At 36.8% G+C, this 26,223-nt stretch overlaps 1 protein-coding gene across 5 annotated transcripts in view; it reads right to left on the bottom strand.

The window, feature by feature from the left end:
* The window catches only part of ZRANB3 (zinc finger RANBP2-type containing 3), a 302,772-nt gene that overhangs the window by 73,973 nt on the left and 202,576 nt on the right, over positions 1 to 26,223 (bottom strand). For all 5 annotated transcript variants that reach the window (XM_021075255.2, XM_021075253.2, XM_085001387.1 and 2 more), the window contains 2 exons: positions 7,892 to 8,063; positions 5,893 to 6,009 (listed from right to left, as the gene is read on the bottom strand). In XM_021075255.2, coding sequence (XP_020930914.1) covers positions 5,893 to 6,009; positions 7,892 to 8,063 — 289 coding nt within the window. The remainder of the gene's footprint in view (positions 1 to 5,892; positions 6,010 to 7,891; positions 8,064 to 26,223) is intronic.

Raw genomic sequence — 26,223 nt, 5'->3', positions numbered from 1 at the left:
TTTAACAGAATCATTATACTGCAAACAATGAATACTGATCAAACCAAAAATTATGAAATGGAAAAATCGAACAAGGAATGCACTGTAAATATTTTCTAATAATCCATAGTTTGTATTTTCAAAACACTGTCTTTCATACAGCATACTTTTATTATTTATTTACTTTTCTTTTTTTTTAGGGTCACACCTGTGGCACATGGAAGTTCCCGGGCTAGGAGTCGAACTGGAGCTGCAGCTGCAGACCTACACCACAGCCATGGCAACACTGGATCCCAGCTACATTTGCAACCTACACTACAGCTTGAAGCAATGCAGGATCCGTAACCCACTGAGCGAGGTCAGGAATTGAAGCTGCATCCTCATGGACACTATGTTAGGTTCTTAACCTGCTGAGCAACAATGGGAACTCCATACTCTATACTTTTAAACACTGTGAGTACTAATGTTTTGAGTGCCATTTGTTTTTCCTTTGAAGTATATGCATTCTTGCACAGGAAAAGATGCTCAACATCATTAATTATTAGAGAAATGCAAATCAAAATTACAATGAGTTATCACCTCACACCAGTCAGAGGGGCCGTCATAAAAAAGTCTACACAGTAAATGCTGGAGAGGTTGTGGAGAAAAGGGAACCTTCTTATACTGTTGGTGGGAATGTAAATTGGTGCAACCACTGTGGGGAACAGTATGGAGGTTCCTTAAAAAACTAAAAATAGAACTACCATATAGTCCAGCAATCCCTCCCCTAGGAATATATCCAGAGAAAACCATAATTTGAAAAGATGTATGTACTCCAATGTTCACTGTAGCACTATTTACAATGGCCAAGACATGGAAGCAACCTAAATGTGCATCCACAGAGGAACAGATAAAGAAGATGCAGTACAAAAATACAATGGAAAATTACTTGGCCAAAAGAGAATGAAATGATGCCATTTTTAGCAACATGGGTGGACTCAGAAATCATCATACTAAGTGAAGTAAGTAGACAGTAAAAGACAAATATCATATGAGATCACTACTATGTGAAATCTAATAAAACTTACACAAAAGAACTTATTTACAAAACAGAAACAGACTCAAACATTTCAATACAAAACTTATGGTTACCAAAGGGGAAACGTTTGGGGGAGGGATAAGATGGGATGTTGGGACTGATATATTCACACTGCTATAAATGGAGTGGATAAGGACCTACCGTATAGCACAGGGAAATCTACTCAATATACTATAGTGACCCATATGGGAAAGAAAATCTGAAAAGGAATGGATATATGTGTATGTATAACTGATTCACTTTGCTGTACACCTGAAACTAACACAACATATTAAATCCACTATACTCCAATAAAATTTGAAAAATAAAAAATTTTAAAAATTTAAAAATGTATGTGCTTTTTGATTTTTTTTGTGTGTGTCTTTTGTCGTTTTAGGGCCGCACCTGAAGCATATGGAGGTTCCTAGGCTAGGGGTCTAATCAGAGCTGTAGCTGCCGGCCTACCTATGCCACAGCCATAGCAATGCCAGATTGGAGCCGCATCTGCAACCTACACCACAGCTCACGGCAACGCCAGATCCTTAACCCAATAAGAAAGGCCAGGGATCAAACTCGCAACCTCATGGTTCCTAATAGGATTCGTTTCCAATGTGCCATGATGGGAACTCCGGTATGTGCTTTCTATAACCAATGTTCCTACACAAAGGATGGGATATTCTAAAACATGTACGCTACTAAAGTTTTTATAAATTAACTTTCATATTTAAGAAATGATTCAGGAGTTCTCTTGTGGTGAAGCAGGTTAAAGATCCAGTGTTGTCACTTAAGCAGCATGGGTCACTGTGTGGTGCAGGTTCAAACCCTGGCCTGGGATTTCCATATACCGTGAGCACAGCCCCCGCCCCCCCAAAAAAAGAAAGAGTAGGAAAGAGGGAAGGAAGAAAGGTAAGAAGAAGGAACCACTTCAAGTTAATTTTATGTATGGTATGAAATAATGAACAAGACTCATATTTGGAGTCTCCATTGTGGGGCAGAGGAAACAAATCCAACTAGTATCCAGAAGAATGCGGGTTTGATCCCTGGCCTCCCTCTGCGGGTCAGGGATCCCAAGTTGCTGTGGCTATGGTGTAGACTGGCAGCTGCAGCTCTTATTCAATTCCTAGCCTGGGAACTTCCATACGCTTCGGGTGTGGTCCTAAAAAGCCCAAAAAAAAAAAAAAAAAAAAAAAAAAAAAAAGCGACTTTTTTTTTTTCCCTTGATAGGCATCTAATCGCCCTAGTACAATTTGTTGAAAAGACCATCATTTCCCCATTATCTTGTCTCTTTCCCAAGATCAGTAGACATCGAGGTCTATTTCTGAGCTCTCTTTTCTGGTTCATTATCCTAAACGTCTATCTTTTTTTTTTTTTTTTTTTGTCTTTTTGCTATTTCTTTGGGCCGCTCCCGCGGCATATGGAGGTTCCCAGGCTAGGGGTCGAATCGGAGCTGTAGCCACTGGCCTACGCCAGAGCCACAGCAACGTGGGATCCGAGCTGCGTCTGCAACCTACACCACAGCTCACGGCAACGCCAGATCCTTAACCCACTGAGCAAGGGCAGGGACCGAACCCGCAACCTCATGGTTCCGAGTCGGATTCGTCAACCACTGCACCACGACGGGAACTCCCTAAACGTCTATCTTTATGCAAATATCACAAAGTCTTAGCACTGTAACTTTATAGTAAATATATTATGTGGTGTGAGTCTTCCAACTTTGTTCAGAATTACTTTGGCTACAGTAAGTCCTTTGCATTATCTCATAAATTTTACATCCAGTTTGTCAATTTCTACACAAAAGACTACGGGAATTTTTTTTTTTTTTTTGTCTTTTGTCCTTTTAGGGGCGCACCCGAGGCATATGGAGGTTCCCAGGCTAGGGGTCGAACCGCAGCTACGGCTGCCGGCCTACACCACAGCCACGAAACACCAGATCCGAGCCACGTCTTCGACCTACACCACAGCTCACCACAACGCTGGATCCTTAACCCACTGAACGAGGCCAGCGATCGAACCCGCGTCCTCATGGATGCTAGATTCGTTTATGATGGGAACTCTAGGAATTTTGACTATCATTGTATTGAGTACACAAATTAATTTAAAGAGAATATGTATCTTAACAATATCAAGTATATTTTTCTTGAATTTATCCCAAAGTAGCTCATGTTTATTAATGCTATTGTAAACTGTACTTTTTAAAATTCCCAATTTCTAATTTTTTATTGCTAGTATACAGAACTACAAATGATTTTTAGTTTGTGATTTTAATGAATAAAATCACTCATTACTTCTAGTAGCTTAAAGAGGTCTTTGATTTTCTATGTGGACAATCTTACTTCTCTTCAATCTGTATAGCTTTTATTTCTTTTTCTAGCATACAGCACAGTTAAAAACAATGCCTAAGCAAACAGTACTGAACAAAAGTGGTGAGAGTATACCCTTTTATTTTGAATCTGATGTTAGGGGAATAGCATTCAGTCTTTGAGCATTAACTATGATGATAATTTTGTTTTTCACAAATAGTCTTTGAGCATTAACTATGATGATAATTTTGTTTTTCACAAATAACCTTATAACCTTTTACTGGGATGAGGAAGTCCTTTTCTTTACTTTTCTTTTCTTTTTTTTGTCTTTTTAGAGCTGCACCCATGGCATATGGAAGTTTCCAGGCTAGGGGTTAAATAGGAGCTGCAGCTGCGGCCTACACCACAGCCATAGCCACAGCCATGCCAGAACCTACCCACATCTCCGACCTGCACCACTGCTCATGGCAATGCCAGGTCTTTAACCCACTGAGCAAAGCCAGGGATAGAACCTGCATCCTCATGGATGCCAGTCAGATTCATTTCCACTGAGCCATGACGGACACTCCAGAAAGTCCCTTTCTACCCTTAGTTTGCTGAGATGTTTTATCATGATTGGATGTGGAATTCTATTAAATGCTTTCATTGGGATAATCATATTGTTTTCTGTTTTTAGGTTGTTAATGTGGTGAAATATGTTGAATAACTTAATATTATACAAGCATTTTGCTGGCATAAATACTTTGTTACATATTGGTAGACGTGATTTGCTAATATTTCGTTAAGGATTTTTACATTTATGAAGGATATTGGTCTGTAGTTTTCTTCTGATGTGTTGACCTGCTATTGGTATCAGAGTAATCCCAGCTTCAAAAAATTATTTGGGAGGTATTTATTTCTCTTTTGTTTTATAAAAAAGTTTTAGTTATTAGTTTTAGTTAATTAATATATATGTACATACTTATGACTATTATGAGTAACTAATGAATTGACTAACTTATCTTTATGTAAGTTTCCTCTTTAATCATTTTGAAGCCTACATTATCTCATATTAATATTTTTCTATTTCAGTTTTACTTTGATTATTATTTTCATCCATTTATTTTTAACCTTTAACCTTCATACTTAAGGAAAATTTCTTAGCAATATCAAATAATTTGTGCAATTGGACAATTCATGCCTTTTAATTGCTGGGTTTAGAGCATTTATATTTAATGAAATTACTGATAAAACTAGATATTTAAACCTATAATTTTTAGCTGAAGAAAATGAAAACACTAACTCAAGAAGATATATGCACCCCCATATTAACTGCAGGATTATTTACAATAGTCAAGACAACTTAAGTGTACAATGATGGATGAATGGATAAATAAAAAGTAGTATTTATATACATATATATGTGTGTATTTATATATACATGTGTGTTTGTATATTTATATCACAGAGACAATGGAGTATTATCCAGCCATAAAGGGAAGGAAATCTTGAAATTTGCAACAACATGGATGAACCTTAAGGGCATTGTGCTAAGGGAAATAAGTCAGAAAGGAAAGACAAATACCGTTTATATGCAGAATCTCAAAAAACAAATAAACCAACTCACAAATAAAAGTGAAAAAAACTAAAGACATATGCAAAAACATGGATCACTATTCAAAAGCTATAGGCTAAGTGAAATAAGCCAGATACAAGGCTACCTACCATAGGATTCCATTTTTGCGACATTCTGAAAAAGGCAAAATTATAGTGATAGAAAGCAGATCTGTGACTGCCGAAGTCTAGAGAATAAGTGTGAGGGAAATGAAGAAAGACCGAGGTGCATGAGGAACTTTGGGGGGTAATGGAAATATCCTTTATCTTGACTGTAGTGGTGACCGACTATACACATTTGTTAAGCCTCATCAAACCACACATTTTAAAAGGACAAATTTCACTGTATGTAGATTATACCCCAGTAAACCCCTCTTTAGAAAATTACGTTATAAAAAAATCTCAGAATTGGAGATGGATGACACTCATTAGTGAGGGTAAGTCCAACCATACTGGTAAAAACAACAACGTACAATGAGATGACCTGATAGTCACGCTGAGATGTAAAAACCCCAAAAGCCTCTAATTTGCACTTTTGGGCAAACAGAACATGAGCACATCTATCTCTGTAAGGATCTAAGAACATAATACCAATTAAAAATGATTGACTTAAATAAAAAAAGATTATTCATAGCAATTATGTAGTAAAACCATGGGAAAAGCTGGCAACAAAGATGAATATCTGTAAGTCCTTTAAATTAGAAAGTGTAAAATACATTATACTCCTTCATCAAAGTATACCTATACATAGAAAAGGATCAATATATGAACAGGTATCATGGTGTTCATTACTCTACTGCTCACCTTGAATATGTCTGAATTTTTCTGTAATAAAGTTAAAAAATTAAAGGGAAAAGATATGCTGCAGTATGCAAATAAGTTGCTTAATTTAAAAATTAAATATATTAAATAATTTGTATCAAGACAACTTGTCATGTATCATGATGGCCCAGCCACAAGTACCTTGGCAATAGCAGTTTGTTTAAACATCCGAGTAATCAACCCCATGATGGACTCAGTGGCACCTGAATTTGGACCCCTCATTAATTTTTCCCACTCTTCAAAGCTGGAATTTAATTCCTATGTAGAAGAAAATAACAATGTTTAGAAATACAGCATAAAGAATGGAGCAATTAAATGAATCATATCCTACTTATTTAAATATATATATATATATAAGAAAATTCCCAAAGATGTCAATGTGTTCATTTAAAAACCTTGGTGTAGAGGTGGCCGTAGTTCAGTCACATAGTTGTGACTGAAAGCAATGACAGAAAGCAATGACAACTTGTACTAGAAAGCCAAGCCCTTAGCTAACACCGTAAATCAAACAATTGAAGCTTTCTCTTACATAGGAACGTTTAGTAAAAATAAAAATTTAAGAAAATTTTAAATAAAATAAAATTTTTAAGTAAAAATAAAAATTTTAAAGAAAGCACAGCAGTGAAAATATATAGTAGCAAAGTTTTTTTATTAAAATGTGTGATTTTATGTTGCTGCGGCTGCGGCGTTGGTCACAGCTGTGGTGTAGGTCACAGTTGTGGCTGGGATTCAATCTCCAGCCCAGGAATTTCCATGCAGCAGATGTGGCCATTTAAAAAAAAAAAAAAAAAGGTATGATTTTATTTGAGTAAGCATAAAGACTTGAGGAATATTATTTAAATAAAAATAATGTAATCACATACTAAAATTTTTTTTCTTTGTAATGTTAAAATAGCGAATACAGAAAATAAGAAAACTTATTATATTGTATATATTATGAGCTATTTAATATAAAATCTCAACATTTACAAATTGCCTATATTAAGCTTTCAAGGTAACACAAGGCAAAAAATAGCTTTTGTTGACAACGCCACATGCAGATTTGAAGAAATTTCAGTGAATATGTAAGCACTGTACTCCTCAAAAGTGTAGATAAGGATTAGTTAAAACACAATTTTGGTTTTCTAATATGTGAACTTCACATCTTACAACATGATCACAGAATTTAAAGATTTCAAGAACATGGGGTTGTGGAGTTCCTGCCATGGCTCAGCGGTTAATGAATCTGACTAGCATCCACGAGGAAGCAGGTTTGATCCCTAGTCTTGCCCAGTGGGTTAAGGATCTGGCGTTGCTTTGAGATGTGGTGTAGGTCAAAGACACAGCTCAGACCCTGTGTTGCTGTGGCTGTGGTGTAGGCCAGCAGTTACAGCTCCAATTAGACCCCTAGCCTGGGAACCTCCATATGCCACGAGTGCAGCCCTAAAAAAAAAAAAAAAAAAAAAAAGGCTGCATTCAAATTATTATAAGAGACAGGTACTCATACTTGAAAAAAACTCCTAGAGCAAAAAACACAACTTCTTGGAGTTCCAGTTGTGGCTCATCAGAAACAAACATGACTAGTATCCATAAGAATGTGGGTTGGATCCCTGGTCCCACTCAGTGGGTTAAGGATCTGGCATTGCCATGAGCTGTGGTGTAGGTCTCAGATATGGTTTGGATCTGGCATTGCTGTGGCTGTGGGGTAGGCCGGCTGCTGCAGCTCCAACTTGACCCCTAGCCTGGGAATTTCCACATGCCATACCTGCAGTCCTAAAAGGAAAAAAAAAAAAAAAAAAGTAAAATAAACAAAAACAAACACAACTTCCTTTGCTACTATTGGGTTTTGCATCCTACAAATACTTAGAATTCTTAATACTAAATATATGTCTCAATTGAAGTGCTTTTTTTCTATATTCAGCAGAAATATATTTTTTAATGACTAAGATACTAAATCTTTTCATATTACTTGACGACTAAATTTAAATTTTTTCTGCTCTCTTCTTGAAATGATACAAAGCCGATCCATATGGCTCTATTAATTAAATCTATTTTAAGAAAGCAGACTTTTCCTTTTGTGAAATATGAAATACATGCAATCTCTCATAGTATAATTTAAAATGATTTCAAATAAGACTTTCAATCAAACATGGGTTCTCACCTTGGCTGCTGCTGATGGAAGATCAAATGGAATACGTTGTCTGATTTTAGGGGGCAGCTGGGTTAAAACTTCAGTCTTTAATCTTCTAATCATTATGTCACTTAATAGCTGATGAAGTTCATTAAGATTTGATGCCCCTCTACAATCCCACTGAGGCCTTTTACCAAAATATCTGTTAATATGAAGAAAAAACATGCAGCAAAGCTGAAAGCTAGAGTAAGAAAACAATTTATCCACCATGTCCTTCCTTTAATGATCAGGCTCCATGATGCCGGTTTTACTTTTATTTCTGAATGCAAATTAGTTTCAAAAAGCTCCATTTTAGAAATAGCAATGAATAAGATTATACATGACTCTCATCTATAGGAAATGTTAGTGTTTAAACATAGTGTTTATACTGAGTTAATGCAAGGCTAGGATGAACTGACAACTGAATACCACCGGCATTGGGCGGGCTCACATATGTCAGTGCGCTTAGCAGATCTAGCCCTAACTAAGCACTAACTATCAGTACCCCAGCCAGTCTACATAACAACCAAAACCACCTAAAATATTGTCCACAAACTCTAGGAGACAATGTTATCTCTCACTGAGCTATTAAGCATGGGAGGTGAATCACTTGGTGATCTCTTCTTCCTTTGAAAATACTGGATTGATAGCAAAGGGAGGGGGGAAGGCACAAATTATTATGAAAGAGAGGGGAGAGAAAATGTTAGAGTGTAAGTGATCTCAACAAACATTTAGAAGTCTGACATACAAGTGGTAGCTGACTTGACAAAAGAAGGCAAGCTACAAATTAAAATACTTGCAAGAAGAAAGTTATCCTCTAGATCTCTAAGATTAGGAGTTGGAGGCACCAAGCACTGTGGGTAGGTATTAAATCTGGTGGATCTATTGAACTTAGGTATCCAGAGAGCTGGTCTGATAGTGTCCCTCTATCACTATGACAACCCACACACAAATTCACAAAATTTCCCATCATCTTCTATGGGCCTAGTATTAAAAATAGCTATTAGAGAATAATTAACAAAGGAAAAAAATCCTGCTGGGTCGTAATAAACTCATAATATTAATAATTAAATAATTACTCATTTTGGTGGGATTTTATTTTTATTTTTATTTTTTTTTTTGCTTTTTAGGGCCACACCTGTGGCATATGGAGGTTCCCAGGCTATGGGTTTAATTGGAGCTATAGCTGCTGGCCTGAGCCATAGCCACAGCAACACCAGATTTGAGATGCATCTTCGACCTACACCACAGCTCATGGCAATGACAGATCCTTAACCCACTGAATGAGGCCAGGGATGGAACTGCAACCTCATGGTTCCTAGTCAGATTCGTTTCTACTGTGCTAAGATGGGAACTCTGGGATTTAAAGGTATTTTAACACAAATAGTGTCATTGTGAGGAATTTGGAACTTGCTAATATTGATTTTTTTTAGTTTAATGTATTTTGATAACAAACATACAGTAATTGTACCAACAACATTAAAAACATGTATTTGCATGTACAACTAATTAGAAAAATATAGCGAATGGATGGAAGTACTGTGTGATAAAATTACAGATACTATTTAGTTGTCATCAATACAAAAATATATTTGGGGATCTCCCCTATGGCATAGTGGGTTAAAAATCTGACTGTAGCAGCTTGGGTTGCTGCAGAGATCAGCCCAGCACAGTGGGTTAAAGGATCTGGTGTTGCTGTGGCTGTGGTGTAGGTTGTAGCTGGAGCTTGGAATCAATCCCTGGCCTGGGAACTTCTATATGTCGTGGGCATGGCTGAAAAAAAGAAAGAGAGAAGGAAAAAAAAAAGAAATGTATTTGTTTATAAAAAAAAAGGCATTAGCATTGCAAAAAACTTAATAAGTTTGTCCATAATTGTTATAAACCGAATTACTGAAGAGTCTCCTTGTGGCCCACTGGATTAAGAGTCTGGTGTTGTCATTGCAGCAGCTCAGATAGCTGCTGTTGCATGGGTTCAATCCCTGGCCTGGGGACTTCCACATGCCATAGGTGTGGCCAAAAAAATTAACTGAGTTACTAAAGCTTGTTCATTTAAGTCTTCTGTCTTCCTTTAATGCTTTAGTCTCCATATTAATACTAAAAATTTACACACTAATGAAAATTTTAAAAATACTTGCCAATACCTGATTTTGTCACCTATTTTTCCATTCACAATCAAGATACTTAGGTATAATATGACCTCATGGTAAAACAAACAAGCAAAAAAACCCCTCAAACTTATTGTTGACAATTATATCTCAATAAAACTGGACAAAAAACAACAGGAAAGAAACTAATGTTTTAAAACTATAGATAATGGAAAGAAGGATCTGCTGGATATTGTTTTTGAGGATGAAAGGTTTGCCATTAAAATGGATTCTTAAGCACGCTCTCCACCACTGCAACATATTTTGCAGGTGTACAACATGCTAGGTGAAAGTCTTTTGGCACAATTATTCCACTTTGGTACAGACATACAGACAACATACAGGTATCTTCACATAGGCCAAACACACAGGCCTCACCTGCCTCCTACAGAGCACCATTAGTTATGTTCCTTAAGCACGGGTCTGTTTTGACACTGAAACAATCTAATTTTAGATGCTATACAGTACCAGGCTTATACCGATGAGGCTTCCTTCCCCCTCCAGGAGAGGGCTCACACCCGATCCTTAACCCACTGAGTGAGGCCAGAGATCAAACCTCACAGACATTACGTTGGGTTCTTAACCCGATGAGCTACAATGGGAACCCCTCCATTTTGTTTCTGTAAGCATACTTCAGAGATACCATGGGTCCAGACCACCACAATAAAGCAAATATCACAATAAGTGAGTCACACAAATTTTTTGGTTTCCCATTGCGTGTAAAAAGTTATGTTTATACTATAGCATTTTAAAAAACAATGTACATGCTCTAATAAAAAATACTGTATTGCTAAAAAATGCTAACCATCATATGAACCTTCACTGACTGCAATAATAATATCAATGATCACTGATCTCAAACACCATAACAACTATAATAATAATAATAAAAATGTATGAAATATTATGAGAATGAATTACTCAAATGTGATATGGAGACATGAAATGGGCAAAGAGCACTGGGAAAATGGTGCAGACAGAGCTGCCTGATGCAGGGTTGCCAGAACCTTCAATTTGTAAAAAATGCAATATCTAAAAAGCACAGTAAAATAAGGAAGCATGCCTGTACTTTGTGTTCTGGTTGTTTATAATAAGCAAATAATGCTTTTGTAATTTAAAAAATTCAATTCAGGGAAAATATCACAACAAACTTCACAATGTGAAAATGTATAAATACCTACATACGTCTCCAAATTCAGGAAAATAAGACATTTTCATTAATTAACTGGATACACATCTAATGCTTTTCTGAACATTTTCCACTGCTTATACTTTGACTGCATTGATTCTTTATATAACAACTTTGTAATATTTTCTTTAAAAAAATCATAATACATATTTTACCCAAGTATAGGTGATCAAATTTTATTTTTCATTGAAAACAGTTTTTAGGAGTTCCTGCTGTGGCACAGTTAAGAACCCATCTGCAGTGGCTTGGGTCACTGGAGAGGTGCAGGTTAGGATCCCTGGCTCAGTGCAGTGAGTTAAAGGATCCTGGAGGTACAATGTAGGTCATAGCTGTGGCTCGGATTCATTCCCTGGCCTGGGAACTTCCATATGCGGTGGGTGCAGTTGTTTTTAAACAACAACAACAAAAAACATCATTTTAAAAAGTTTCAGGTTCATAATTTATTATTGGTAGGTTGTATAAAAATTTTTTGAACTGTTGTCAAAACTGAAATAACTTCCATCAAGTTTCTGCCACATATGAGCTGTAAGAAGGGGAAGAGGACCTCCGCTGTGGCTCATGTCATAACTACTCTGCAGTGGCTCTAGTTCTATCCCTTGCCCAGGAACTTCCAAATGCCACACATGAGGGAAAAAAAAAAGAGAAGTGGAAGAAGTACTTACAGATAAATCCTCTGGCTCTACACAATTTAACCACCCTGCTTCTCCTCCAGGACCCACATCCTTTAAACAAGTTGCTAGAGGATAAGTTCATACTGCAGTACAACACGTAGTATTCCTGGAAAGCATCCCTATGTTGGAATGGCTAGCTATTACCTAACAATACCTAACAAGGAAATTTACTGAAAACTTCATAAATATAGCCCACTAAGCTCAAACTAAATGTGTCCCCAATACAGTTTCCTCTTAGCTTGTCTGACAAAGTGCTTGCTGACACTCAACATTACAACATAATTAAATATGTATGTGTATATATGTGCATATGTGTATATACATATATGACAATGGTGGACTGAAAAGAGATCTTTCAATCTATTGAGATTAAAGTAGCCTACTTCTGGAGTTCCTACTGTGGCGCAGCGAAAACGAATCCGACTAGGAACCATGAGGTTGAAGGTTCGATCCCTGGCCTCGCTCAGTGGGTTAAGGATCTAGCGTTGCTGTGGCTCTGGCATAGGCCAGCGGCTATACAGATCCGATTAGACCCCTAGCCTGGGAATCTCCATATGCCACAGGAGCAGCCCTAGAAAAGGCAAAAAGACAAAAAAAAAAAAAAAAGTCTTCTAAAGTAGCCTACTTCTATAAATTTGATAGGACATAAAATTGAAAATTGCCAAAGTCCCTCCATAGAGCCTTGAAATGGGCCTACTACATGTGAGGGATTCTGAAATTTAAAGTTCATTAGTTTTACGTCAAGGAAAGAAAATTATAAAACAAATTTGTAAGTACAATAGCAAAGAAGTAAGGTGTATACAGGAAAGAGGAAAGGTAGAAATAAAAAAATATTTTTTAAGGGCAAAGTAGTAGCAGTATGGTTTAGGGTAGAATTAAAGAACTAAACATAAAGGAAATGTAATTCGCAACAAATTAAAATTAGCAGTATTTCAAATGTCTCTAAAGAATTTATGAAACATGAACCTTGAAAACTTTCAGAATTACTACAGCCATTTTCTCATTCAACTTTTTACAAAGTAAAAATTTGTTTCTCCTTTTCTAAACAAGAATAAACACAATCTTTCTATCTTCCTTTTTGACCATATATAATTAAAAAAGAAGGCATGTTTCAATAGGCACTTAATATTGGTTTGCGATAATGAAATAGGAAGTTTATGGCCACTCCTTTTTATTGCTGAGTAATACATTCCACTGTATGGCGATTTCATGATTTATTTGTGCATTCACCAACTGAAGGACATCTGGACAGTTTCAAGCAACTATAAGTAAAAACTGCTGTAAACATTTACATATATATTTTTTGAGTAAACATATGTTTTCATTTATCTTGACTAAATACCCATAATGGGATCTTTGTATTATACGGTGAGAATATGTTTAACTTTATAAAAAATTGGCATAGTTTCCCCACAAAGTTCCTATGCCGTTTTGCATTCCACCAGCAATGCATGTGACATCAAGTTGTTCAGCAGCATTGCCATCATTTGGTATTGTCAGTCTGTAAACATTTTATCTCTTTTAATGCATGTATACTGGTTATTTCATTGTGGTTTTAACTAGCATTTCTCTAATAAACATTGTTCAAGTGCTTAATTGACCTCACCTTATCTTTTTGGTGAGGTCTCTCTTTCAACCATTAAAAATTTTGTTTGTTTTATAATTGAGTTTTGAGATATTTGATATAGTCTTTTATAAATTGTTTTCGTATATTCTTAAATGTATATATTTATACACACATGAATTTATTATACATTCCTTTACCAAATAGGTGCTTCACAAATATTTTGCCTCATCTGTGGCTTATCCATTCATTCCCTTGCCAGTGTTTTAAAAAGAGTTTTTCAGGAGTTCCCGTGGTGGTACAGTGATTAACGAATCTGACTAGGAACCACGAGGTTGTGGATTCGATCCCTGCCCTTGCTCAGTGGGTTAACGATCCGGCGTTGCCGTGAGCTGTGACATAGGTCGCAGATACGGCTCGGATCCTGCATTGCTGTGGCTCTGGCGTAGGCTGGCAGCTACAGCTCTGATTAGACCCCTAGCCTTGGAAATTCCATATGCTACGGGAGCGGCCCAAGAAATGGCAAAAACACAAATAAGTAAGTAAGTAAGTAAATAAATAAATAAATAAATAAAAAGAGCTTTTCAATGTTTATGAAGTAAAATTTATCACATTTATCTTTTATAGGTCATGCTTTTTGTGTCTTATAAAAAATGTTTGCCTACCCCAAGGTCACAATGATTTTTCTCCTTTATTTCCTTCAAAAAGTTTTATAGTTTTACATTTTATAGTTAGGTTTACAATCTATTTTTAATTGATTTTTTTCATTTTTTCAATTGTGGTAAGTTTACACAACATAAAATTGACCACCTTAACCATTTCTAAGTATACAGTTCAACAGTATTAAATACATTCATAATGTTGTAATACATGACCACCACTCATCTCCGTAACTCTTTTCATCCTATAAAACCAAATTCTAAACCCTTTAAACAACAACTCTGCATTCCCTCCTACTGCTAGCCCTTGGTGACCACATTCTACTTTCTGTCTCTATGATTTTGACTAAGTATATCACACAGGTGAAAACATACAGTATCTGTCTATTGGAGACTGGTTTATTGCACTTAGCATAATGTCCTCAGTGTTCATCCGTCTTGTAGCATATATCAGAATTTCCTTTCCTTTATAAGAATGATAATATTTCATTGGATGTGCTAACCACACACATAGGAGTGTATACCCACAAGTGAAATTACTGGATCATAAGGTAGTAACAGCTCAATGCCTTCTGGCTTCCAAAATTTCTAAGACATCAGCTGATGATCTTTCCAAGGATCTCCTCTATGTGATGAGTTGCTTTGCTTTTGCTATCAAGATTCTCTTTGTCATGGCTTTTAGAAAGGTTTGAGTAATGATGTATCCGGATGTGGATAACCTTCAGTTTATCCTACTCTGGAGTTTGTTGAGCTTCTTAGAAGTTCATAATCATGTCTTTCATCAAATTTGGGAAGTTTTTAGTTCTTATTTCTTCAAATATTCTCTCAGCCCCTTTCTTCTCTCTTCTCCTAAGACTCCATAATGCACATGCTGATCTGTTTGATGGTTCACACAGACCCTTTGGGTTCCATTCACCTTTCTTCATTCTTTTTGCTTTCTGTTCCTCAGACTCAAAAATTTCCATTGTCCTATCTTTTTTTTGTTTTGTTTTCTTTCTTTTTAGGCCATACTTGCAGCATATGGAAGTTCCCAGATCAGGGGTCAAACCAGGGCCACAACAGCAACCCAAGCCACGGCAGTGACAACGCTGGATCCTTAACCCACTCTGCCACAAGATAACTCCTCCGTTTTGCTATCTACAAGTTCTCTGGTTCTTACTTCTGCCTACTCACATTTGCCTTTGAATCCTTCTACTGAAATTTTCATGTCAGTTATTTTGCTTTTTAGTGCCAGAATTCCTTTTCTGGATTCATTTTTAGGTTTTCTCTCTCTTCATTAATATTTCCATTGTGTTCATTCATCATATTCTGGGCTTTTTCCACACCTTCCTTTTGTTCTTTGAGCATCTTTAAAATAGCTGTTTTAGTCTTTGTCTAGGAGCTTTGTCATCAGGTCTTTCTCAAGGATAGTTTCTGTTGATTTATTTACTTTTTGAATGGGACACTTTCCTCTCTGTAGGCCTTACGATATTTTTGTTAAAAACTGGACATTGGAAACTAATAATATGGTAATTCCATAAACCAGATTCTCCCCTTCTGCATGTTCTGCTGTTTTTTGTTATTGTTATTATTATTTTTTTAATAGACTGTCTCTGTGTCAAGGATCAGCCTCTGGTATAAACTTAAGATCTTTTCAGTTCTCTTCTGAGCTAATGCCTTTTCCTTGGCATGCGTGGTCACTTTCAAATTTAACTCATACATGTGATTATTTTGTAATGTCCTCATCTTTATTTTTTAATTTTTTTAAATTGAAGTATAGCTGATTCACACTGTTGTTCCAATTTCTGCTGTACAGCAAAGTGACCAAGGCATGTGTATACATTCATTTTCTCATATTATTTTCCATCATGTTCTATCCTAAGAGACTGGATACAGTTTCCTGTACTATACAGTAGGACCTCATTGCTTATCCATTTTAAATGTAATAGTTTGCATCTACTAACCCCAAACTCCCAACCCATCCTGCTCTCTCTCCCCTCCGCCTTGGCATCCACAAGTCTGTTTTCTATGTCTGTGAGCCTACTTCAGTTTTGTGGATAGGTTCATTCATGCCATAGTTTACATTCCACATATAAGTGATATCATATGGTGTTTTTCTCTTTCTGACTTACTTCATTTAGTGTGAGAATTTCTAGTTGCATCCATGTTGCTATAAATGGCACTAATTCAGTCCTTTTTTTATGGCTAAAGTATTCCATTGTGTTCATAGACCACAGCTTCTTAATCCATTCATTTGTCAGATGGACATCTAGGTTGTTTCCATGTCTTGGCTGTGGTGCATGGCACTATGATGAACATAGGGGTACATGTATCTTTTTGAATTATGGTTTTATCTGGATTATCTGTCCAGGAGTGGGATGTCCTTATATTTAATGTCTGTCTCTTAAAGAGGAAAACTAGGACAATGAGATGGTAAGGTAAATGGTACTAGCCCCTTAAATTCTCTGAAAGTCAGTTTATCTGGAGGGGGAAGGTGAAACAACAATGGATACTCCCACTTAATCTGTACCTCTGTGATTAGAATTAGAACCAGTGATCTGAGCACAGATCTTTGATAATTGGAGAATAGAGTCTTATTTGCCCACTCTGACTCCTTCAAGCTGTGTGCAAGTATATAGCTGCCTTCCGCAAGGCTAGAGGTGTGTGATAGGTAGCTTTTACTGTGGCAAGAGTTGGAATTGACTGAAATTAACCACAATTTACTGTCCAAGTCTTCCCCTGGAAGTTGCAAGTCTTCAATATACTCCAGAGTTTCAAAATAGTGATATCAAACAGACTCTGCTAGTGCAATTGTCTAGGTTAAGATACTAATAGGTCTAGAGACAGAGTCCTGATGTTTCCTACTGCATTTCCCAGAGTCCTCTATAATCCATTTTTATTTAAATTAGATTGAACTGCTTTTATTTTCCTTTTTTGGGGGGAGGGAGGGGATTTGGCTATCTAATTGTTCCAGAAAACATTTGTTGAAAAGACACTTTTCTTCATAGGATAGCCTAGCATCTTGGTCAAAAATCAATTGACTAGAGGGCTTTCAGGTTGGTGGATGCATACAGGTTCGGGATAGTGGAGCACCTGGAGAGGGCATGAAAGCTCTGTGCCCTTTCTGCATTCCTTGCCCCATACATCTCTTTCACCTGGCTGTTTCTGAATAATACCTAGGATAAAACCAGAATTTCTGACAAGACTAAGGAAGTCCAGGAAGAAAATTAATGTCAAAGAGGTTAGAGGTCCAGCACTAAGATTGGGCTCTTAAGAATCCATACCTCCCTAACTGACCCTGGCATCTGGGCCCAAAGGTGTTAAGACAAGTTTATAGTATCAACCCTGATTTGGAAGACTACTGTAGAAAGCATTAAAGGACTAGAACAAAACCAATTAGCAGAAAAAAACAAATTCAACAGAATCTGGCAATAAGCTATATATCGGGACTAGCAGAAAGTAAGATTCAACATGCAAACTTAATTTCACCATATTTCTTTTTTTAACATGTTCCAAAATGGTGCTGCACAAACAAAATACTCTATATCTCCCAAGAAATAACTCATGAGATATTAATAAGAAAATCCCTTCTCCCAAGAGCTTATGCTTATGACAACATAATTCTGAATAAACTGGACCATAAAAGCAAATCAGGTCCCATGTCATCACACAAAGGACATTCTGAGGCAAGATGGATGCCCATCGTGAGCAAGTGTTTTTTTTGTTTTGTTTTTCAGTTGAATTTTTAAAATTACAGTTGATTTATAAGCAAGTGTTTTTCGATATGTAGATAACAATGTTCTATTCTTGAAAAAAGGGCTCAATAGACATAGTATAGGAAAATTCTATTACTTAACTAAAGGAAGGATTAAGGTTTAAAAGGGAGTGACAGAGAGACAAAGGGAGAAAACAAACAAAAAAGAGAAACAAAAGGAGATTAAGTAGAAGCATCAGGGCTGGCATCATATTCCTGGCTGGGGGCAGAATGCATGATGTAGTAAAAAAATCTTGGGAGTACTAATCAGATGACCTGTTTGAATTTTTTTTTAGTTTTCTACCTATTGGTTGCATAATGTTGAACCCATTACTCAGTCTTTTACTCTTCACTACTTCCATCTGTAAAATAACAACTTTCTCACACATGAAAATATGTGAATAAAATATAAAGTTTAATTAAAAAAAACAGTTGACCATACATGTATGGGTCAATTTCTAGATTCCTTTCCCCATTCCACTGATCTATGTGTCTCTACTTTCTTGATAAATGTAAAAAAAAAACAGTGTGTACAGTTTATAAAATATAACTAACTAGGAGCTACTGTATAGTACAGGGAAATCTACTCAATATTCTGTAATACCTATACGGGGGGGGGGGGAAAAGAGTGGATCTTTGGGAGTTCCCGTTGTGGTGCAACGGAAATGAATATGACTAGTATCCATGAGGATGCAGGTTTGATCCCTAGCCTTGCTCAGTGGGTTGGGGATTCAGCATTGCCCTGAGCTGTGGTGTAGGTTGCAGACACAGCTCAGATCCTGTGTTGCTGTGGCTGTGGTGTAGGCCAGCAGCTGTAGGTCTGATTTGATCCCTAGCCTGGGAACTTCCATATGCCCCAAGTGTAGCCCTAAAATGAAAAACAAACAAATGAAAAAAACGTGAAATTAATTTTAAGCCAACTAAACTCCAATAAAATTTTTTATTTTCTTTAATTTTTTCTTTTTAGGGCTGTGCCTGGGGCATGTCTAGGTTCCCATATTAGGCAACAAATAGGAGCTACAGCTGCTGGCCTATGCCACAGCCATAGCAACACCAGATCCGAGCCGCATCTATGACCTACACTGCTGCTTGCAGCAATACTGGATCCTTAACTCACTGAGCAAGGCCAGGGATCAAACCCACATCCTCATGGGTAATAGCTGGGTTCTTAACCTACTGAACCACAATGAGAACTCCCAATAAAATTTGTTTTTGTTTGTTTGTTTGTCTTCTTGCTATTTCTTGGGCCGCTCCCACACATATGGAGGTTCCCAGGCTAGGGGTTGAATCGGAGCTGTAGCCGCTGGCCTACGCCAGAGCCACAGCAATGCAGGATCCGAGCCACGTCTGCAACCTACACCAAAGCTCATGGCAATGCCTGATCCTTAACCTGCTGAGCAAGGTCATGGATCAAACCCGCAACCTCATGGTTCCTAGTTGGATTCGCTAACCACTGAGCCACAACGGGAACTCCCCCAATGAAATTTTTAAAAAAGAATGAAAAAGTAGTGTGAATCTTCCAACTTTGTTCTTCTGCTTCAAAGATAACTTTATCATCTGCCTTTGCACATAAATCTTAGATTTAAAAATGTCAGTTTCTGCAAAAATCCGACACGATTTTTGGTCATTTTAAAAACAGTGAGTCTTCTAGTCCATGAATATAGTATTCTACTTCATTTATTTAAATCTTTTCTCTTTTCCTCAATGTTTTGTAATTTTTACATATCTAAAAGAAACCGATAACTCTTTTTTGAAACATGGCTGTGGCACTTTGTTTCCCACTATAATACAAATAGCAAATGATAAGAGAATTTCAAATAGTCTGTTCTAATATTAAATAATGACAATTTAATCCAGTAAATGTAATCCAGGGTAGTTTTGGTTCTGTCACCCAAGAATACTACAGACCTGAAAGGATTTAGAAATAGGAACTAATTTAATGTAAACATACTATAGGGAGAAACATACTATAGGGGAAGTTCTATTACAGGGAGATAGACTGAAAATCTGGAGTTATTCAGAGCAAAAAGACTAAGAGAGAATATAAATAGAATTGATAAAGAACAACAGTTCAGATAAATAGAACATAAACTTGTTCCCCAAATCCTGAAATATTAAAATGCTCTGAAACTCAAGAAAGGTATCATCATGAAAAAAAGCAGAATGTACATTACAAAATGGTCAGGCTGCAGAAAAAAGAATCACAAAATTGCGAATTTTTTTCACCCTAATCATAGGCAGTTGATGGAATGAAAGATATGGAAAATGCTGGGAAAAATATGAAGAATTATTTCTTCACCTGAGTCAGCTAAGTTTTGTAAATATATAACATTTAGTGAACTGATTTCTGAGACCAAGAATTTTGGAAAAGTACAGTGTTCTGAGACAAAATTTGCAGCTCAGAAAACCTTCCATGTTGACCAGTATTCTTGGACCCTTGAGTGCTCTAAACTGGAAACCTCAGGAAAAAATAAGAGCCTGTAAAGCTCTTTGAACTTGGTAAAACAGCAGATTCTGAAACACTAGGAATCCATTCAATGAAAAGAAACTCCTATGTGTAGAAGAAAGTTACATAGAGGGAAGTCATGTTTTATGATTCTTAAGCAGAGCAAATCTTAAGATGTATTTGAATTATCAAAGTAATTCTGGTCAGGACCAAAAGTAGCTGAATGAACTGTGGCAATCTACTCACCTAAAAAAGGACTTTTGTAATTACAGAGGTAAATAAACATATGAATCCAAGAACTATATTTATAGCTATTTAGATAAATCTGGGAACTAGTTAAAAATCTATCTGGATCTATGAAAAATATATATAATTCCATGAAATATCTCAAAGTTATAACAAAACTTAGCAGCACCATGCAAAACTGAGATTAGAATCGTGAATACCCTGAGCGTAAGCTTCTTAATGGCAAGGATCATGTTTTATTCATCTTTGTGTTCCTAGCACCTAGTGTGGTGCCTAACACATAATAAGTAGCTTATGAATTAATGAGTAAATGGACGAAGTGACTAATGACTACACCCCACAGTTCTTAAGGATAGCAATATTTTAGCAAGCAAAAACTACAGACAGCTAGAGTTTGGAAAGAGACATGTTATTAAAAATGGAAAATGAAGCTATTTTCCAGGAAAACCCTTCTAACATCAAAGAAAAGGAATTTAAAAGCTATTAAATAATAAGAACAAAGAGAATATGAGAGAAAAAGATAGGAGATGAGGATTTCAACCAATTTTTGGAAAAGGGAAAGTAAGTAGAAGAGATGTCCTGGTTAAAATATCATCTAAATGAGTACAAAGAAATAGAAATGAATTAACTCACCAGGACAAAAAGTATGAAAAGGAAACAATAGCAAAGAATGTGAACATACTTCTAGAAGCAGAAAAAAAAGTGAAGAAGCTAATAAAATGGAGAAAGCTGAATATCAAGGACCTAAAGAGGAGTTCCACAAAACCCCAGAATATCTCAGGAATTAAAAATCTCATTGTGTTAGAAGGTGGGGGTGAGTGTGCCATAATAGCTAAAAATAGGGACTTTGGTTGAAAGTTTGTTTAGGGAACACTGAAATGCCCTGATCTTATTTCCCATTCCATGCCACCATGTTACCATCTCCTACTATGAGATCATAGTTTTTCTAAAAGAGAAACTGAACCAAAGCTTAAACCTAGGGAAACCAAAACCAGTAGAAGATGCAGGAGAGTGTCATACAGAAACTAGAAAGATAAAGCCTACATACTAAGAACTGAGAACATTACTTTCCTTCCCTTGTTCATGCAAAAAAACATGGTAGCCAAGTTCAAATGTCCATAATTCTCACAGCAAAAGAATAGACAATTATTTTTTCCATTAAAAATTTAAAAGGTCAGAAAGACAACTTCCACATAATGATACTTGGGGATTCCCCAATGAAAAGTCTGTTCTGTGCTAGTCAAAAAAAACTCGTCTAATGAGTTTTTTACATTTTTAGTTTAAAATATGAATGGCCATTAAAGAATCAGTACATATTGAGGGAAAACTCTAATATAAAGAAGAGAGACCAAAACAATACAAAAAAAAAAAATTCAGAGTGAATATATCATGCAACAAACAGAAGAAAAGTTAAAAATAAAATATAAAACAAAGTAATACAACACCTACACCACAGCAACAATAAGCATCCAAAAGAAGGAGGTTATGAAAGTACAGAAAACAAGTGTATAAAGAACAAGAGGAGTTCCCATCATGGCTCAGTGGAAACGAATCTGACTAGCATCCGTGAGGACGCAGGTTTGATCCCTGGCCTCACTCAGTGGGTTAAGGATCTGGTCTTGCCTTGAGCTGTGGTGTAGGTTGCAGATGTGGCTCAGATCTGGTGTTGCTGTGGCTGTGGCATAGGCTGGCAGCCACAGCTCCGATTTGACCCCTAGCCTGGGAACTTCCATATGCCACAGGTGTGGCCCTGAAAAGACAAAAAAAAAAGATGACAACAAAGAAGAAAGGATGGTTAACAATTTACAAAACTTTAGCTATTTTCTTTAGCTAAAACAAAAATTAAATGGAAGAACCATGTGATAAAGAAGGAAATCTCCAAAAAATAAAACAAAAATAAAAATAAGAAAGTTAAGGGAGTTCCCGTCGTGGCGCAGTGGTTAACTAATCCGACTAGGAACCATGAGGTTGTGGGTTCGGTCCCTGCCCTTGCTTAGTGGGTGGACGATCCGGTGTTGCCATGAGCTGTGGTGTAGGTTGCAGACGCGGCTCGGATCCCGCATTGCTGTGGCTGTGGTGTAGGCTGGCAGCTACAGCTCTGATTAGACCCCTAGCCTGGGAACCTTCATATGCTGTGGGAGCAGCCCAAGAAATAGCAAAAAAAAAAAAAAGACAAAAAAAGAAAAGAAAGTTAAAGGACAAAAACATAAATAATGGAATGCTAGAGAGGAACACTGAAGAAAAGGGAAAGAAAAAGTTAAAAATGAGTAATTCCCAGTAATTGTCATTTAAAGTTTTGAGATTAAAGGTACTAGTTAATGCCCATCATTTGAATAAAAAGGATAGAAACCCAGGCTCATTTTTATGAGATTAAAGAGTAACCAGGATAAAGGACAATTGAAAAAGCTTCCAAAATAGAGGGAAAGACAAATACACATGAAACATGCAAAGGAACAAAAGTCAGATGGTATTATGATTCTTATTTTGGCCTTTTTTTTTTTTTCTTTCTAGGGCCACACCCACGGCATATGGAGGTTCCCAGGTTAGGGGTTGAATTGGAGCTACAGCTGTCAGCCTGTGCCACAGCCACAGTAACACAGGATCTGAAACCAAGTCTTCAACCTACACCACAGCTCATAGCAACACCAGGTCCTTAACCCGCTGAGCGAGGCAAGGGATCAAACCTGCCACCTCATGGTTCCTAGTTGGATTCATTTCCACTGCACCACAATGGGAACTCCAGCATTATGATTCTTAATGGCAAGTGTGGTTATTAGAGACAACAGAAAAATGACTTCAAAATCCCAAAGAAAAACTATTTCCAACGCAAAAACATATACCCAGCCAATGTCTCAATCAAAAAATTATCAGAGACACCAGCTTTGAGGCAAGAGCAGTACAAAAGCTTCTGGTGACTTCTACCCACATGTTTCCCTGAACACGCTACAGAGAGCAGTCCTTAGAGTCTCCCCAGAAAAGGGACAGACTGCAAGATCAACTGGTGATGTTGCCAATTACATGAAAATGTCCTGAGAGCTACCTGGAAGCAGAAGGGGCCACAGGAGACAGTCCTGACCGCCCCCCCCCAAAAAAACCAATCCTGTGAACCGTGAACCACCGCCAACACTCACTGGGACCCCATTCCTAACAGCCACCCAGCTTCAGGGGAATTAGTGTAATACCACTGCTGCCATCATGTTCCCTATGTACACATGAGCCACTACCACCCCTGGGAACTCCAAGACAAGGCACCAGCTGCTGCATCTATATACCTATCATCAAGGGGACAATAAACATAGAAATTCAGATTCTATAAGATGAAAAAGAAATAGCTTTCAGAAAAAGTTACAAAACAAAGACACACAAAAACAACTAAATGAAGAGGAGACAAGTAAACTGCCTGAAAAAGAATTCAGAATGATGATAGAAAAGATGACCTAAGACCTTAGAACAAAAATGGAGACACAAATAGAGAAGTTATGAGCAATGTTTAACAAACAGCTAGAAGACTTAAAGAACAAGCAAACTAAGATGGTAGCACAATATCTGAAATGAAGAATATGCTAGAAGGAATCAACAGCAGGAAAATGGAGGAAGAAGAATGAATAAATGACATGGGAGACAGAGTGGTGGAAATCACTGCCACAAAAAAAATAAAGAAAAAATAATGAAAAGAATTGAGGAGAATCTAAGAGATCTCTGGGATAACATTAAATGTACCAACATTTGCATCATAGGGGTTCCAGCAGGTGAAGAGAGAGAGAGAAAGGGCCAGAGAAAATATTGGAAGAGATTATAGCTGAAAATTTCCCCAATATCGGAAAGGAAACACTCACTCAAGTTGAGGAAGCCCAGAGAATCCCACACAGGATAAACCCAAAGACAGACACAAAAAGACCCATACAAATCAAACTGACAAAAGCTAAATACAAAGAATAAAATATTAAAAGCCACAAGGGAAAAGCAGCAAATAACATACAAAGGAACCCCCATAAGGGTAACAGCTGATCTTAGAGCAGAGACTCTGAAATCTAGAAGAGAGTGGCAAGATATATTTAAGGTGACAAAGGAGAAGAACCTGGAACCAAGAATACTATACCCAGCAAGGCTCTCACTCAGATTCGACAGAGAGATCAAAAGCTTTTTAGACAAGCAAAAACTAAAAGAATTCAGCACCTCCAAACCAGCTCTACAACAAATTAAAGCAACTTCTCTAAGCAGAGAAGAATAGCCAAAATTAGAAACAAGAAAATTTCTGAGACAACTCACTAGTAAAGACAAAAATAACATAAAGACAAAAAAATCACCCAATGACAAATATGATATCAAAACTAATAGGCATAAGAAGAGGAAAAGACAAATGCAGAACACTGAAAATGCATTTGAAAATAAGAGAACCACAACCAAAAACAATTCTATATACACACAGATGGTCATATCCAAATTTAATGAGAACCACAAACAAAAAACTATAATAGACACACATAATAAAGAAAAAGCAATCCAAACACAACACTACAGATAGTCAATGAATCAAGACAAGACAATAAAAGAAGGGAAGAAAAAAAAAAGAAGACCCAAACAAAAAATCCAAGGAAATTAGCAGAATGGCAATATAGACATACTTATCCATAATTACACTGAATGTAAATGGATTAAATGCTCCAACCAAAAGACACAAACTAGCTGAGTGGATATAAAAACAAGACCCATATATATGCTGTTTACAAGAGGCCCACTTCAGACCCAAGGACCCATACAAGACTGAAAGTGAGGGGATGGAAGAAGACATTACATGCAAATGGAAATCAAAGGGAACAGGAATAGCAATACTCATATCAGAAAAAACAGACTTTAAAATAAAACAAATCACAAGAGACAAAGAAAGAAACTATACAATGATCAAAGAATCAATCTAAGAAGATATAACAATTGTAAATACATACGCAGCTAACACAGGAGTACCTCGAAATATAAGGCAACTGCTGACAACCATGAAAGGATAAACTGACAGCAACACAGTAAGAGTGGGGACTTTAAAACCCCAGTTACATCAAGGGACAGATCAAAAAGACTAAGAATCAACAAGGAAACACAGGCCTTAGATGACATACTTGACCAGATATATTTAACTGAACTTTCCATCCCAAAGCAGCAGAATATACATTCTTCTCAAGTGCACATGGAACATTTTCCAGGATAGATCACATCTTGGGCCACAGATCAATCCTTGGTAAATTTTAAAAAGTTGAAATTATCCCATGCATTTTCTCTAACCACAATGCTATCAGACTAGATCAACTATAAGAAGAAAACACCAAAAAAACACAAACTCCTGGAAGCCAAACAATATGCTACTGAACAACCAGTGAGTCACTGAAGAAAAAAGATAAGGACAAATGACAATGAAGACACAACAACCCAAAACCAAAGGGACACAGCAAGGGCAGTCTGAGAGGGGAGTTTATAGCAATATAATCTTATCTCAGGAAAGAAGAAAAAGCTCACGTAAACAACCTAAACTTACACCTAAAACAACTAAAAAAGGAAGAAAAGACAAAGGCCAAAATTAGCAGAAGGAAAGAACCATAAAAATCAGAGCAGAAATAAATGAAATAGAGGCAAAAATACCAATAGAGAAGATCAATGAAAAAAAAAAAAGCTGTTTTTT

The sequence above is a fragment of the Sus scrofa genome, chromosome 15 (genome assembly GCF_054392235.1).
Source record: "Sus scrofa isolate SSC_HxYL_T2T_F1_AM1 chromosome 15, Sscrofa_HxYL_maternal_Yorkshire_Landrace_v2.0, whole genome shotgun sequence".
NCBI classification, from domain to species: domain Eukaryota; kingdom Metazoa; phylum Chordata; class Mammalia; order Artiodactyla; family Suidae; genus Sus; species Sus scrofa.
The sequence above is the reverse complement of the archived record's forward strand: the minus strand, read 5'-3'. Positions and strand labels throughout refer to the sequence as shown.